General features: G+C 39.5%; 3 protein-coding genes across 3 annotated transcripts in view; all 3 read left to right on the forward strand.

Moving 5' to 3' along the window:
- slc27a4 (solute carrier family 27 member 4) overlaps positions 1-6,462 on the forward strand; it is a 17,501-nt gene extending 11,039 nt beyond the window's left edge. The window contains 5 exon segments of the mRNA XM_079365158.1: positions 126-263; positions 675-842; positions 2,163-2,179; positions 2,181-2,310; positions 2,526-6,462. Coding sequence (XP_079221284.1) covers positions 126-263; positions 675-842; positions 2,163-2,179; positions 2,181-2,310; positions 2,526-2,683 — 611 coding nt within the window. The 3' untranslated portion in view covers positions 2,684-6,462.
- A 2,151-nt stretch (positions 6,463-8,613) lies between these two features.
- ptgdsa (prostaglandin D2 synthase a) lies at positions 8,614-12,217 on the forward strand. Its single transcript, XM_079365160.1, has 7 exons — positions 8,614-8,787; positions 10,076-10,215; positions 10,303-10,379; positions 10,996-11,106; positions 11,211-11,312; positions 11,429-11,460; positions 11,568-12,217. Exons 1-6 carry the CDS (start codon positions 8,695-8,697, stop codon positions 11,455-11,457), a joined length of 552 nt encoding a protein of 183 aa, XP_079221286.1. The 5' UTR covers positions 8,614-8,694; the 3' UTR covers positions 11,458-11,460; positions 11,568-12,217.
- Positions 12,218-12,542: 325 nt separating this feature from the next.
- On the forward strand, positions 12,543-14,351 carry LOC306836605 (protein AMBP-like; the record flags this gene model as incomplete). The annotated part of the gene is made up of 8 exons (XM_079363781.1): positions 12,543-12,679; positions 12,914-13,059; positions 13,176-13,252; positions 13,368-13,487; positions 13,587-13,688; positions 13,883-13,935; positions 14,043-14,103; positions 14,338-14,351. Exons 1-8 carry the CDS (start codon positions 12,560-12,562, stop codon positions 14,349-14,351), a joined length of 693 nt encoding a protein of 230 aa, XP_079219907.1. The 5' UTR covers positions 12,543-12,559.
- Positions 14,352-17,087: the final 2,736 nt, after the last annotated feature.

Consider the following 17,087-nt stretch of genomic DNA (forward strand, 5'->3'; position numbering starts at 1 on the left):
CTCTCTCTCTCTCTCTCTCTCTCTCTCTCTCTCTCTCTCTCTCTCTCTCTCTCTCTCTCTCTCTCTCTCTCTCTCTCTCTCTCTCCTCTCTCTCCTCTCTCTCTCCTCTCTCTCTCTCTTTATAGGCGAGCCCGGCCAGCTTGTCGGCAGGATCATTCAGAATGACCCTCTTCGGCGGTTTGATGGCTACGTCAACCAATCAGCAACCAGCAAGAAGATTGCCCAAAGTGTCTTTAAGAAAGGAGACACTGCGTATCTCTCTGGTAAGAGTCACTTAGGCCTCTTTCACGCTTGCACACAAGTCCTGAAAGGTTTTCCATGAGATCAGGGTGAGCAGCACTCCACATCTCCAATCCTTTACTGAAGATATAAAGAATATTCAGGAACATTCACCGCAAGTGAGAGTGATAGTGTTTATATCCTGGAACCGGTACGTGACCGGTGTAATCTCAATGTAGAGTTCCAAGCAGCACTATTGCTTCATCTGCCATATCTGCACCATTTTTGTCCTGCCTCCTGGGACCCCAGCTTCCATCCAACAGGGATAGCCTGCATTACTTTCTTTATATTTTTTTACTTCAAGGGCGCATGTGTAAAAACCAGCTTTACATACATATGGAGTTACTGTACATGCGTCTCATGCTGATTACATACATGATCCTCCCTCTGACCAGGTGATGTGCTGATCATGGATGAGTGCGGCAGCATGTATTTCAAGGACCGCACTGGAGACACTTTCCGCTGGAAAGGAGAGAACGTCTCGACGGACCGAGGTGGGAGGGGGACTCTCAGCAGGCTGCTGGACATGAAAGATGTGGTGGTGTATGGCGTTGAAGTACCAGGTAAAGTCTATTCATATACACATGCTGGAATATGTACTTGATTCAAATTAAAGTATAGACCTTAAAAAATAACAGTAGTAGAAACCGAGACGTCACCCGTGTTTTTTTTTCGTAAACTGACCTTTTGAAAGCCTCAAGTTCGGGGTTCTTGGCGTGGCCGTGCTGGTTGTCTGGAGCCAGAGGTTGCTAATATTTGGATGAGAGAGAGGCCCCTAGAAAGAAGCGAGGGGTCAACAAAAGCCAAGTTGTTAAGCTAAACAGTCCACTCTCATGGGCTCATTTATAAGCAGCTGAATGATGACACTCTTTTTGATGGATGCTGACCGTAGTTGTTTCACAGTTAGACTAAAGAAAGTGATAGAGCTTGTTGGGCGTTGCAGACTTCTTGCTCGCTCACATATCCAAGCAGTGAATAACCGATTTATGACTTCTTCTAATTTCTTCTCTGAAGGAGAGATGCTCTATAGCGAAAAAACAAAAACAAAACACACATAACATTAAACTACATTTTTTATTTACTTTAAAAAAAAGGGAGCAAAGACTTCTTGTTTGGCCTGTTATTATGATCAACCGCTCAGCGAGCTTTACATTATTTGGCTGATATTTGCATGAAAACCCCCATGAGGTACCATCCACACACACTGTACATGGCCAAAGCCAGTGACTGATTTAGCTAAGATGAAAGCACACAGCTCTGGGCAACCATCTGTCATTAAAAGTCACTATGCACCTTTTATTATGCATAACTTTAGGCCTTTATAATATAATTCAAACATGTGATTTATTTCCGTAATTCACCCTGTAGCTGCAAGAGCCAAACAGTTGTTTGTACCAAGCTATAAATCTTTCAAATTCTGCTCTTTTTTTTTTTTTTGGCATTTTCCTTGATTGTATTTCTCAGCCCTAAAGGTTGCTGCTTTGTCAATCCCTAACATGTGTCATTTTGTTGTGACCTGTTAAAGAGTTGGCACTGCTAAAATAGCAGCTGCCTTTGTGTCATTAGAATCAGTTCATGGGCGAATGATTGGATAAATTCATTGAATATGGTGTTTAAATGTCATCCCATATTAATCTGAGCTGTAGTGGAGAAAACATCTGAGGTACTTCTTCCAAGCTGCTGTGATGAGTTAAGACTACTTGTTTATTTAGAGCAGATATTCCAAGAGGATGTTTATGTTGCTTAGGAGCCAAGTTAGACAATCAACTAAACAACAGGTGACTACAATCCCTGATGTATAGCTGCGACACTTTGTAAAGACGTAAGTGTGCTCCTGACTTCTGACTTGCTTGATGTTAAACGTCTCTGTTCTGTGTGCACAGGAGCGGAGGGAAAGGCTGGGGATGGCAGCCATCGCTGATCCATCTCACTCCACCGACCTGGAGAAGTTTGTGAAGGACATGGAAAAGGCTCTGCCTCCGTATGCAAGACCGGTATTCCTCCGCTTCCTGCCAGAGGTCAACAAGACAGGTGAAGTGATCTTTTAATAGCCAATTGGGGAAAAGAAACAATATGACATGCGGATTTATAACATGACTACACTCTGTTCTGTGTCTCATGAAGGACATCTACATTAAACGTGTATTGCACTAAAATAGTCAATGAAAGCAGAACGTGCTGTAATTCAAAAACGGCTAATTGAGCTAAATAAAATGCTTACCCGGTTCTCTCTGTTTCTCTCTTAGGAACGTTTAAGTTTCAGAAGACGGACTTGCGCCGGGACAGCTTTGATCCCACAGCAGTGTCCGACAGACTGTACTTCCTGGATTCCAGCAGAGGGCGCTATGTGCAGCTGGACGAGGAGCTTTACCGCTCCATACTGACAGGGAAACATAAATTGTGATGACCGGGCTGAACAATACATGTAAAAACACACAGGCACACACGTATTCAAACAGATAGAGAAAAAAAACAGATATTATTGGATGACCAGGAATGAAGGACCATATCCGGATAAACATGAATGCATACAAAGTAATAGCCATACACACACACACTCCAAATGCCAACACATTAACAAACATTTATAAACCTACAATCACACCTACACATTATATTCATAAAACCACATTGCTCTTAGAAATCTTTGAAATCAGACTTATGCACGCCACACTCAGCACCACTCCTATCCGTCCAGCGGCTGATGTCCCCTCGGCAACTCCTCTCGCTACCTCAGCAAACACAGAGAGAGTCGCTCACTTGGTCTATTTGGTAACTTGAACTCCTAACACTTCATAGCCACACAAGTCCCCCCGCACACAGCGACCTCAGACAACCACACCTGTTAGTCCTGGTCCAGATGTGTAGCTGGAGCAAACAGCTGGTGTACGGAGCTGCCTGGCATCAAGAATGCAAAATAATTTAAAACAAATCAATTACAGATAACCACAGACTCGCAGTGTGCTGAGGACGAGCATGGATTCAGCACAAAAAAGTGTTTGGGACAACAGAGGGACCTTCTTTGATTTATCAGGAAGATGTTGTTGGTGTGAAAGACTGCAGCCTCCTCCGCGGACTCCACCTGCACTGTTAGCCACAAGCTCTGTGTCTGAGGTTAACAGGACTTTTTAGTGTTGTCTTTTTCTTTTTCAAAAGGGAACATTGTAAAGGGTTTGAGGGATTTGATTTAGCCCAGTGGTTGAAGCTGAAAGATTCACAAAAGTGCAATAGTGCTCCAGCATAGGCGGTGCAATAATCAACAGCAGCACATTAAGGCTGATACAAAACAAAGCTTCTCATTTAAACATGTCTGCATCACACCAAATATATTTAAGTTGTTGTAGTGTTTGTTTACATATTTAAGAAAATATGAAACTCTCAGTGATTTACGACGTTGTAAAAGCTTTCTCTTTTGACTTTCACGGTTTTTTTTGCGTTATGTTAGTCCAGATGTATCCACCCTGAAGGTGCAGAGCACATTTTATATCAGCTGCTGGAACACAAAGTCAAGTGATCCGACTGGTTTCAATCCTGGGCTAAATACGTCTTTTACGTTTTTTTTTGTTTTTTTTTCCCCCACACAGACACAGGACATTTTCACACACCGAGCTGACATGCTATCTGCCGATTTTGTCCCGTAAAGACACCGATCTAAGGACATGTGCACCACTTCCTGAAACACCAGAAGAAAGAGAACCTGACCTGAAGACAGAGACGCACCAAATCTCCTGATAGACAAACAACTGTTTCCACTAATATTCTGGGGTGAAAGAGGGTTTTCAAGTGAGCCCAAAGATCCAAAGATTGAGGATGGGGATATTGTTAACTGTGAGGTGTGTGAAGAAAAGCAGAAGAAGAGAAAATGTGCTTTGTCATCTGTTTTTTTTTTTTTTTTTGTCCATTGTTGTCCATCAGAGGTTGTAGCAGCATGAATGAGCATCACCAACCACAAACAGAGCACTGTGCCTTACTGTGAGTTCAGCTCCCAGATTCACAGGCCCTGGCCCCAAAAATAGTCTCTGTATGGCTCCCCAATGTCTGACTCAACTTCACTCATTTCCTCTATTTTACTTACTGTAATCTGCTCTGTCGCTTCCAAGATCCCTGTCAAATACGTATTTGCGTAAACGTCTGTCTAATTCTGAAAATCCTCCGTCCAGTCAGGTGCAAGGAGACCTGAGTCTGTCTTTGGATTTGAGGCTTAACTTCATTCTTACTCTAACCATGATTTATCTTTTCTGCCTCATGTGGTCACTCTGGTTCTCGTCATGGCTCTCTAAAGTTCCCATTCGTTCAGCACCTTTCATGTGAAGCCTTTTTATCAGTCTGCCGCGCACTCGTTCTTATTCACCATGTCAAACCTGTCCTTTGTCGACCGATCGCCCTCCCTTCAAGAATTTCTGATAACGGTACAAACTTGTCGTTCAATTTTTTTCCCAATTGAAGTTTGATTTGAGGCTGATGGAGTGTTTCTTTTCTCCGACTGGCGACACAAATCTTCAACTGAACACACACGGTTCTCTGAAACCTTTTACTGACGTGTCTTGTATAGTCTGCCATTCCCCCCCGTGACTTCTTTGACCTTTTCCTCAGTCGCCTCAACAAAGTCAGTCTGACTTTTGCTTACATTGTGTAACAGGTCTTATGAAGACTGGCTGTATTGAGAGGATGCATTCATTTAAATGTTTTTCTTTTCCTCGTGGCGATGCTTAGGGCGCTTTGTTTCCTGCTGGGGGGGGGGGGGGGGGGGGGATTGTCAGCAGGGTCAAAACGGCTCGCAGAATTCGTACTTTGCACTCACAAGTGCAGCTGATTGAAAAATTGACGTTTGGAAATTCATCGCTGCTTCCTCTGTGTTCTTAGTTCAAAGAGTCTCTCTCACTTGTGTTTATTCTTTAATGATGAGTGTGAAATGTTCCTCATGAATGTCTCAAGAATCAAAAAAATGAGTGACCAATGATGATGATGATGTTGTAACGTAACATGTTGTGTCTAAGGGAACAGTCTGGCTGTTATGATGCTTGAGCCTGAGGGTTTCACTCGCAGACCCCTGTCTGAACAGCCGCACAGTAGAGCACTCTGAAAAAGATGTTTCCTTTTTACTTTCTCTTTCTTTTTTTTGAGTTTAAATTATTATTTTTGAAAGAACTGTTAATTATGCTTTGAGTGTTTCACTGCTAAATACCTTTGATTTGTTTTTATTTGTCTGGATTCATAGCTTTGTGATTTTGCTTTAAAAGGGGGATACAAGACAATCGAATGGCAATGTTTGTTTGTTGTTGTTGTTTTTTTTGTTGTTGTTTTTTTTGGGGGGGGGAGTCATAAAAAAAGGGCACTAGGAACCAGCCAGAGAGCCACCTTTTCTGGATCACGCGGTTGTCCATGGTGACCAGTAGGTGGTTTACATGTTTCCAAATGTAGATAGCAAACTGCAAACGCAGCAATCCATGAAAAACATTTCTTCAGGACAGTGTTGATATTTTGAGACATACCCACCGTAGGGGGGCGCTGTGACCTCAGCAATCGGTCTTCACAAAGTCAGAAAGCCACATACACATACCAGCTTCTCTCATGCAGTTTTTGCACCTACTGTAATGGGTAGACTTTAAAGAACTGTAAATTGGAATTAATTGGTGAAAATGTAATTTTCTATCAAATGTTTCACAGTTAACTCTGAAAATGACAAGAATGTCACCTTAAATGTGTAGTTTAGATTATACAGCTGTCATTGCACACCAGGCACACGTCAGACGCCCTGGCTAAACAACTATGCTTTCTCACATTTCTGTCTCAGAATGTCCCTCATGACTCTGATCAACAGTTCTGCTTTTTTGTGCAATTTTGGTTTGCCGGTTTTTCCCTGCAGTGCTCCTCAGGAACATCCAGCAGTGCTAGAGAAGGAAACACGTTTGTACATGTCTGCCTATGTGAGTGAAAGATTGCTTTTTTTGTTTTGTTTTTTTAATTCTTATTATTTCTATTTAATTTGATGGTCTTGTTGCACAGGCGGCAGCTTTCGGCTCTTGCAGAGTGTTTAGGGGAGGTCTGTGAGGTGTGCACGCACTGATGCCCTCTTGTCCACTGAAGGCTCGCTGTATACATCAAGCATTTCAAAAGAATGAAATAAATGCAGTGCTGCAAAGAATCATTATTAATAAAAAAAAAAAAACTATTTAAATTGCTCACTCAGGCTGTGATTGTTGTACCACTGGTCTGTGATTGAGCAGATGAATGTCTGACTGCTGTGTTTTAGATCAACCAGATACTTACGGGTAATACTACAAGATGTAGTAGTTAATTTTTCAAACGCTTCCTGCACAGAAATGGCTCCCTGCACAGGTGGCCTCACATGACACAAGAAAACAACATAAACAAGGGCAAGTACGTTATGAAAGAAAACACTGTGGTACAAGACAAACAATGGTTAACCAAACATTTGCACAATCATGCTCCCAAGACATTACTACATCAGCACTTGTTCATAATTTCAAACATTCAAACATTAAGCATCCTCCAATGTTGGAAGGTGTTTAACACAAAACTAAGCGTTCTTAGTAGTAGGCCAGTGGTTCCCGAAGTGGGGTCGGGACCCCCTGTGAGGTTGTGAGACAGTGAAGTGGGGTTACGAAATTCTTTGCAAAAACATGTACTTTTGGATACCGTTAAAATCATGTGCTAAGAATATTGCAAAACTTGTTTTGCCCAACAACTTGTCTGCCCCTTAATCCAGGTCAAGCAGTTCAGTTTGTCACCTGGATGTTTCCTGTAATTGAACTCCCTAGTAAAGTGCATCACTTCTTTCCTTTATTATTTTAATTTTATATATACTTTATTCATCCCAGAGGGGGAAATTGTAGTTTACACTCTTGTTATTGTAGAGACATGCTTCTCACACACAGGCCTGAATCCCACACATGCAGAATCAGGACCTGTGGACATGCATTAATGGAGAGATGTCAGAGTGCAGCGGCTGCCCCCACTGCGAACGTCCCCCTGAGCTGGTGGGGGTTTGGTGCCTTGCTCAAGGCCACCTCAGCAGTGCCCGAGAGGTGATTTTGCACCTCTCCACCTCTCCTCTTTTATGATCAGTTCTAAAATGAATTCAAAGTTCACATACAGTGGAATTTGAACTTGTTTTAACTTGTCCCTTTAGGACATTTGATATCCTGTCAGCAATCAAATTAGACTTCCAGGGAACTCAACAATGACTTCTTTTATTCAGCAAGTTCATCTCCCTCCAAACATGTTCAACATCCATCTGTTTGTTTACTCTTCTTACTTTTAGGCACAGCATTCATTTCAGTCATGTCCTACTCAGCTTTATGAATACTTACATAGATTTTTATCATTTTACTTTTAATGATTAGCTTATTGGTAAATGTTTTTGATAACTTAGCATTTACTCAACTGATAAAACGATGGGAAATAAAGATTTCAATAGAAATTTGAGTATACAAATACGTTCCACAATTAGACTTTGATAACAGCATTTCATTCTATCTTTCATAGAAAGGAATGGTTCTTCCTGTCACAACATGAGCAATTATAAGAGTTTGCATTTCATCCTGTAGTTGTGCAAACTTGCCTTCTCAAACCTGAATTTAAGCCAAACATGAAGCCGTAAACAGTGGTGGAAAAGTACTCTACAGCAGAACCTATTTTAAATATGTCAGTTCAGTTTTTGTACACCATTGAACATGTAAAAGAAGAAGACTGTTTCTGCAGTACACAGTTAATCACTGACACCTATCCTGCAGAAAATGTCCATCTGGTGCTCTGGTTTGCTGTTGTTAGTCATTTAAAGGCACACAATTCATTAAAGTCTGTTTCATAACTAGTTACAATCTGCTTACAGGACTTTTAAATATCAATGCATCATTATAATTATATACAATTGAGCCATTTTGCATTATGTTTATTTTTTCAAACTTCAAGTGCATTTTGTTGACTTTGAACTTTGAGATAACTTCTGCAAGCAGAAATTATTGCTTGTGTTTGTGCATCGATAAAGTATGGATCTAAAACTTCCAGTTAAGCAAATAACTGTGAGTCTCCTTGGTGTTTCTTTAAAAGTGTGACAAAGTCTTATGAAACCTTGGTTGAGTGTTCTGCACATGAGCTTCAGCTAATGCAAAGAAACCACAGGCATCATTTATTCCCGCACATGTGGGAAGTTGAAGGCCAGTTGGGGCTTGTTTTGGAAACACATCCTCAACACTTGCCCACTGTTCCTCGCTCCCTGAAGATGATTGGCTGACGACCAGGTGGGTGGATCAACGAGCAAAGCAAACATTGCCACGGTCTTTGCCACTTTGTACCTGTGTGTGAGCTGCCTTTAGTTCACTTCAGGCTCGTGTCAGATACCCTCTCTACACCTTTCAGGTCCTACCAACTTTTCCTTATCTGCACGCAGACATGAGGACCACTGCGGTTGCTGTTGTCATGGTGATGTGCGGGGTGATGGTGCACGCTGATGTGAAGCCACAGAGAGACTTCAACTTGCAGAGGGTAACAGACAGACACACACATTTTGATTAAGTATTTATGCATTAATGAATTTACATCGTAGTGGCTTTTGGAAGTGAAATTAACATTGGCTATTTAGTGACTCAATTTTTTAACTCTGTTTTCTGTGTGTGTTTGTAGACGTTGGTGTGTTTCTATAAGTGAGTGTGTCCCTATGAGTAACACTGTGCGCATGGTTCTATATTTGTGTGTTTAGTCAACATTTGAGAACAGTGTCTGCTGCCTACATGACCCAAAGCAAACAGGTGTGGATTAATTGTATCAACTTAACACAAACTGTTTTGATTAACGAATAAGTGAATCATTGTTCTTCTAGAGGGAGGTCCCTGTGACATGTCCCATACCACATGACAAAACTCTCTCAAAAATAAAGATCTTCATTCCCTTCTTGTTGCAGATTTGAGAGCCAATCAAATCGATCAGATCAGGGAAAACAACAAAACTTGGTCTATGATTTCCTGTTTTCTTTCTGATTTTTAACCACAGATTACAGTCTAAAGCAGCAAAATACTAAAATAAATACTAATAGCTTATAATAGACAATGTACATGTACATTAATTTTTATAAAGTCAGTATGTTCCAAAAGAATATAACTTTTACTCCCCGTCCATCCATCCGGAGTGTTCACAATATGGACCTACACAGTCAACTTGTTTTTCACTGTGGTCATGAACACTAAATATAGATGTATACTACAAAAATACACATATTCACGTATATGCAGCCATTTAAGCACGTTACGCCAAACGTGATTTGATGACAAATCTCTTGAAAATATTGAAAAAGTGAGTTAACTCAAAAATATTGCAGTTTTCTTTGTGTCTAAGAGCCTAAGAGCTCTACAGTATTTTGGTCCAAGTGTAAAATAAATAAACACATATAAATTGAGCTACACACCAACAAAAACCTCTATGTTTCCTGAGATACACACCAGCACACAATCTGCAGCTGAAAATAGTCTCCAAAGGCTATTTACTGCTGCTTAGGTTAACTTAGCTAAAGTATACACTTCCACCTGTTTTAGGACATAAATGAGCCTTCTTTCAGATTTAAACATAAATAAAGCTTTACGTTTCCACTTGGAACCCATGGGCCTAGAAATAAGAAAAATCACACTGTTGTTTTTTACATTTCCTGGGATGTGTTGACTCGAGAACATATTATCAAACGTTAAAAAATGTGACCTATGTGTCCCTAACTTGTTTTATTTCTTCAGTTACCTGCATAAAGCGTGTTTAGTAGTCAAACTGAAATTCTTTGTTTGTACAGTTTGCAGGGAGTTGGTACCGGATTGGCCTGGCCTATGACTCTCCCAAATTTATTCCCTTCAGAGATAAACTGAAGGCCTCCAAGGGCATGATCACACCACTGCCCAACGGCAACGTCAACCTGACAATGTGGGACGCCACGTGAGTACGACATAAGTTATCACGCAGAGTATAAAGTGAGAGCCAAAGAGAAATAGAGACGGACTGTGTTTCCTCTGTGTGCTTCAGACCGATGGGATGTTTGAGTAAGGTGTACCAGTATGAGAAGACCAACACACCTGGACAGTTCACATACTTCAGCACACGTGAGTCTCCCTAACATCTAACGAATCTCACTAATATGATTATGTGATTGAAGGACGGAAAGGACATGTGACTTGATCTGAACAAATTTGAGCTTTAGATCCTGAGTGACCTGAATACACAGAGTCTATAGCTGTATACCCTCCAATGTTTTTATTTTAAGTTGACATTTTAATAAACATCTCTAGAACTCTTTGATTATTTTCCTATGAAAATGTCATAATTAATGTAACATTTATTATAAAGGTTTGACAGTTTAATGTAATTTAAAAGGCCTGTATTTGTGTTTTGAACTTTTGAGTAATGAGCTCAAAAACAAGGAGATAAAAAAAACAGCAAGAGAAATTCTAATTATTTACATGTATAACTAATCAGAGAATAAACTAAACAGGGAAGACATATTGGAATGATTTTCTTTTACCTTTCGTTAATGTTTCTGATATCTGACTTTTAAAATCCTATATCCAAATTCATCTTCCACATAAAGACCCATTAACTTTTGCTTTAGATGTTTTTCTCGCGCATTGTACAATCTGTCACTCACACACATTTCTATTCATTCGTTCTCCCTGTCTTTGGTTAAGTCAATGAATAAGCTGTATGTTTGTTGTACGTCAGGCCACAACACGGTGAAGGACATCACAGTCGTAGACACAAACTACACCGACTACGCTCTGGTCCTCAAAAACAAAGTCTTCAACAGAGAGTACACACAGGTGGCACTTTACGGTAAGAACCACACGCACTTTAAAGTGAATTTTTAAGTTACATCTTAGCATGTGAGCTGAAGAGGGACATCTTTTAAACTCTGTTGTCTGTCTGTCCACCCACAGGTCGCTCTCACACTGTCAGAAACAATATCATTAACAGGTTTAAAGCCTTCGCCTTGTCCCGGGGTTTCCCTGCAGCATCTATTCTGACTCCTCCTCCTGCAGGTAAGTAGCAGGAACACACGTGAAAAATACATCTACAGTCAACATGACATGTGTTTAGAGATGTAATCCTGCCACTGCCTCATATGCCTTTTTTTTTTTTTTTTTTTCGCTAACAGAAAATTGCCCACCTTCAGGATCTGGATGAACTGTGAGTCTTTGTTGTTATTTTATTTTGAAATTGTGGGATTTTAACCCCCCCACCCACCACCAACACACAAATCTTGAAAATGAAATGTTTTTTGATGCACCTTGTAGGTTCCCCTGCGTACCTGAGATGAGGTGGTTCCTGCTTTGTATTTTCCTGTCCACTTTTCCCAGCATTTACGATGAACGTCTACAAAGAAACCCTCTAAAAAAGAACATCATCATTGTGGCTACAAAGATCACCAGCAGCAAATATTGACTTTGTACAATGCATTCATTATCCTCTTTTCTGTTGGCTTTTACATTTTTGACATTCATTTCATTTTTTTTATTTCTTTTGGTGAATGACCATAAAGAATAAAAAAAAAGTTTTACTGTGGTAGTTGATAAATAACTTCTATTAAATCTATGTATTAAACTCATCAAATATAATCATGTCATAGCTTGTTACTCTGGGGATAATCAATGGGCCTATGTACCTCCACACAGGGTCAATACAGTACGCTAGCCATATTTACGTTTTCATGATCTTTATTTATTTTTGAGCCATGTAATGTCAGACACAATGTTAGTGTTGTAGCACATATCTATGACCACCAGGGAGCAGATTTTACACACTCTGCTGTGAACCAGACCTTGTAGTCCCCTTTAGTTTGCTCATGCTAAAGCTAACTTTCCTGAAGATGACCTCGATTCTGTTAGAAATGTGGTTAAGCAACTTGATGTAAATTCAATTTAAATAAATCAAGTGGACTAATGCACACAGCCATCCTGCCCTTTTCCTACTATTCATCAGCTGTTAAATTCTTACATGGAGGCTATTGATTGGTTGTTTGTTTTAACCTCAGATTCTAAAGTCCAGTGATTCATTGCAAAATACAAAACACACAAAATCACATGGACAAATTTAGTGCACACAAAAACACACACACACACACACACACACACACACACACACACACACACCCCTGCACACATGCACACACACACACCAAGTGAGAAAAACTGACAAAGAGAAATAGAGCCTTGCTCTTTAAGTTTAGTGATAGTTTTCTGTGGTGTTTTTGGGAGGAACCGTCAGTTTGACCTCAGAGTGTGACAGGATGCTGAGTGTGGTGAGTCTGGTGTCTATGCTGGTCCTGGGGTCAGCCTGGACCCTGAAAGCCGTCCTTGTGAATACAGAACCTCTTGTTATCCCACAGGAGAGCTTCGATGTGGGCAGGGTGAGTTAATTAAAACAACCTCTTTAAGACCAATATGACTGTGTCAAATTTCATTAGTTTTTCCATTCCCCTTACATGTATTATTCATGTGACAACTTTATTTATTCGTCCTTTTAGATTTCTTATTCTGTAACTCTGTAACTAAGTTATCCACTTTTATCTCTTAATTGGCCTTTTATTAGTCAGAATATTATTCTGAAATAGTCAACAGACAACATTTTGTTGTCCTTGCAGTTCATGGGGAGGTGGTATGAGGTAGCAGTTGTTTCTACCTGTCCTCACTACATGGCACACAAGAGGGATAACCCTGCCATAGTTGCAATGGAGCTGCAACAAATTGCAACGGCAGGCAACTTCACCATGACTTCCACTAGTTTCCGGTAAGACCTGCATTCTTGTAGACTTACAGGTCGAAATCATTGAGAATGCATTGAGTGATTGAGAGTGTAACTCATATGACTAGTAACTCATGTTTCTGTTGTTTGTTTGTGTGTAGGAATGGTTCATGTGAGAAGACAACTACACATTATAGTGTGACTGACACTCCTGGAAGATTCTTCCATCATTTTGCAAGTAGTCTACAGTAGCCAATTTGTTATTCTTTAATATTACATCAACAGATTTTTATGAATGGAAAAAAAATGGGCCTGGATCATGCAAATTAATTTCAACTCTTCTTTATCTGCAGAATTTGGGGCAGATGTGGATTCTTTCGTGATTCAGACAAACTATGATGGTTTTGCAGTGATGCTTCAGCTTAGCACAGAGAAACCATCAGGGATTCAAACCACCAAAGCCAAGCTTTACAGTGAGTGACAAAATCCCGAGTTCATCAGTTATTTTGTTGACCTTTTTCTTATTAAATGTTTAAAGAATGTCAAGGTTGTCGTGGAAATGTTGTCTTCAGGTCGAACTATGACCATGGGTTCTGCTGTGTTGGAAAACTTCAAAACGCTGGTCGGACGTCATGGAATGAGTGAAGATGACGTCATCATAAATCAGAGCAAAGGTGAACACACAAAAATATTGAGGAAAAGCTTTAAAGTTTTAACACAATCAATACATTCTATAATAGTGTCAGCCTGCATTTCATAAAGTGTGAAAACTAAATAAGGTATGAAACTCGAATGTCATACCTTTTGGCTTCCTATAGACACAAGGACACAAATATCTTTGTCATTTCATTTCTTACTGTCTTCTCAGGTGAGTGTGTTCCTTGTGAGCAGCTGACAAAACCCATCACAGGTAAATCTCAGGTATTTGCCTCACAATGTGATGTGCTGAATCACCATTTGAATTCAAACCCCAGCTCTGATTTGTTTAGAGTTTCTAAACAAAAGTTTCTTATGTCTCTGTAATCTAGATTTTAGTTTCCAAGAGGGCAACCAATAAAGCTTGGGTTCCTGCTCAGGAGGTGGATGCCGGTAATGTTTGACAAGGTGAGGGTTAACAGTGACTTATGATTTGATTATATATCACACACTGTTTCCCACAAGTGTTTTACAGCAGTGTAGAATTGTGATAAATCCATTAAAGGGTATTTTTGTCGCTTTATCTTTGGCATTTTTCAATGTACTCAGAGATTTTCATTACCTAGTTAGCAGAATGCAATAGTCAGACATGACCTGTGACACTGTCCTGGTCTATGTCTCCTTTAGGGTATCTTTGTTGACAAAAAATGAAAAAATCAGGTTCTTAGACAGACACAAAATCATGCTATTCTGTGAATGGCAAAAAAAATCAAGAGAAAACATACAACATACACTGTATTTTATTTGAGAACATGAATAAATGTTTTTTTTTTTGATATTTCAGGGGGAGAGATCCTGTTGAATACTGAAGAGGAGGAACATCACACACAAAACACTCGAAACACTATTGTGTCCTTGTTCTATAAATGCATTGTGAGAAACATTTTCTAATGTTTTCTGAACACACCACTGTACTGTCAACACTGACTCTCCACATAGGCCTAATGTAAGGCACTTTTTCATTTAGGTGTTTGTTCATGCTTGACTGAATTTAATGGTCAAAGTGATTGTTATTCAGGTTCCAGGGCCAATGTGGAGCTGGCAAACTGGTGGGGGGATCCACATTCAATTTACTCTGCAGTACCCATTTTAAACGCTAGGTGTTAAAACACTGTTGTAAAAAAAAAAAAATGCTTATTTACATTTCAGTTAATATACCAGTAAGCCAAAAGGCTAAGTTTCATCCATTGTCCCTGGCTACATTTTATAAAAGGCTCCCTGTAAAATCCAAACAAATTCCAACATTGCAAAAAGCTACACATAGAAATAGCATGACACAATGAAAACACCAATGCAATTTTAGCATCTCATTATACTTTTTAAATCCATAAGAATTTCACTCTTTTGACCATGTCAGTTGCTTGCTGAACCTTCTCCCTACTCAGTTCCCTAATTCATTACTAAAGAAGTGCTGAATCCGTAAATGTCTCATGTGCACATATTTCATTCTTAGCAGAAATATTTTCATCAAAATCATTTCCTGAGAAAAAGACTAGAGAATGTCTTTCCTCACTCACAAGCACCTTTTCCCTGTCTAATGATATTTCTTGTCCTTCCATGTTTCCATATTCTCTCATGATGGTTGGATCCCACCTTACTTAACAGTGTGTCGATCCAAAAGCCCTTTGTGTTATTCATCTGAATGTTTTCTTGGTTTAGTGATTGGCCTTTCTGGTATTTGAGATATATCTTTGTCCAGCTGAAGGAGATTATCCATACAGAACCTCTTGTTTTTTAAACATAAAATAAACTAAAGATGAAAAAAAAAGAAATAAAAAGGGAGACCTAAACACTATCACTAATTACCACTACAATAATTAGCCTGCAACATTTAATAAGTGGTACTGTATCGCATTGATACTCTAATTCATTTCCTTTGCTATTATGTCTCCTTAAATAATGTTGGTACTCTACAGAATTGAGCATGCATTTTAATGGAATAAACATCAGTGATTTATGGCTACATCAGTTTTTTTGTCGTCATGTAGGCTACTAAATAATTGGGATTTGTCTTTATAAAAGAATCGTTAAAAAGATTTGTTCAGGGACTCGTTCAGTCCGTGACCTGAGTTTCACCTGCTTAGTCCCATTTATCTTGAATTTACACACAGCTTAACGTTCAGTTCATTTCCATTGAGAACCGAGAACAGACCAACGTTAAGAAGCAGGTGAGGTAGTAAGATTTATAAATATATTTTTATATCTATTAGCTAAAAGAAAACCGTTCACTTGTTTGTAGGCCTATACGTTAAACATTGTTGTGTTTTTTTATAATCTGGAAATAACATCCGGGAGAAGCAGCCCGGTAGCCTACATGAAATTATAATATCAAGCTATATATTTTGAGTAATGCTACCGTCTCTAGAAATTACGATTGTGCATTTTAAGAGTTTTTCTAGATTATGTTTGATTTTTCTTTGGCGATTGAAGATTTTTTTTTCCTATAATAAACCAACATTGAAACGTGTAAATAATGTTTCACTTTAAGTGGAGAAGGAGTCTTTAATGTATTTTTTTCTTCTTTCCGTCAGTAGTGAGAAGCTTTCATTGGACTGTCTGCCAGGGCTCACGTTCACTGTTGTGCGTTTAGTGAACGAATCTGTAAACATGAATGACTCCCTTACTGTAAACACATCTGAGTCTCAGGCTCAGCCAACCACATCGCTGTTCCACCTGTGACAGAATGACGTGCTTGACTTCTTCAGTCGCTGATTCCGTCTATATTCATTTGCAACTGATTGTTCAACTGAACTGTGAAGAAATGATCATTTCTGATGACTGGTTCAGCTTGTTCAACCAAAAGATTTACTCTCTACACCACACACGGCCAACAACAAGAGATTAGTGATAAGAAGACCTGTCTGGTGCTCTGGGCTCAGTGTCTGTGTAATTGTGTTAATGGATTAGCTCACTAAATGAGAGTCTGTGATTCTAGGACAGTCTGTGGCAACAACTTAACAGTAATATCATTATCCATTCAGTGTAACAGTGTAACACTTACTAAAACAGAAAATATACCAGTATAAGCTTATTCAAGGACAGGTATCAGCAAAGTAAGACTGCATCAATGCATTGTTTGAACACAATTACTTTTTTGTTCATAGTCAAATTGAATCAATTGTAGGTCTGCATGAGTGACAGATGGGGGCAGATCAAGTGGGCAACAAGCCAATATGCTGAACCAGTGAAGCAGAGAGTGTTATTAGGCCTATGAGTTTATTTAACACAGCAACCAAAAGTTTAGGGTTCAAGAGGTAATCCTGTTGCCTCATGTAAAGATTGTTGTAATGCATTACTCTTGTTTGAAAGTCAAAGGTAAAAAGCAGGGTTGGTAACTTTGCCAATACACATTTAAAGATTTTGGTTGAAATTGTCTT

Source organism: Symphodus melops (genome assembly GCF_947650265.1).
Source record: "Symphodus melops genome assembly, chromosome: 16".
NCBI classification, from domain to species: domain Eukaryota; kingdom Metazoa; phylum Chordata; class Actinopteri; order Labriformes; family Labridae; genus Symphodus; species Symphodus melops.

What these genes read in the sequence shown, in the direction of transcription:
- ptgdsa (XM_079365160.1), top strand. Translation starts at nt 8,695, where the DNA reads ATGAGGACCACTGCGGTTGCTGTTGTCATGGTGATGTGCGGGGTGATG. An exon ending in GTTCACATACTTCAGCACAC is followed by an intron (nt 10,380 to 10,995) that starts GTGAGTCTCCCT and finishes GTTGTACGTCAG; the next exon opens with GCCACAACACGGTGAAGGAC. An exon ending in TCTGACTCCTCCTCCTGCAG is followed by an intron (nt 11,313 to 11,428) that starts GTAAGTAGCAGG and finishes TTTCGCTAACAG; the next exon opens with AAAATTGCCCACCTTCAGGA.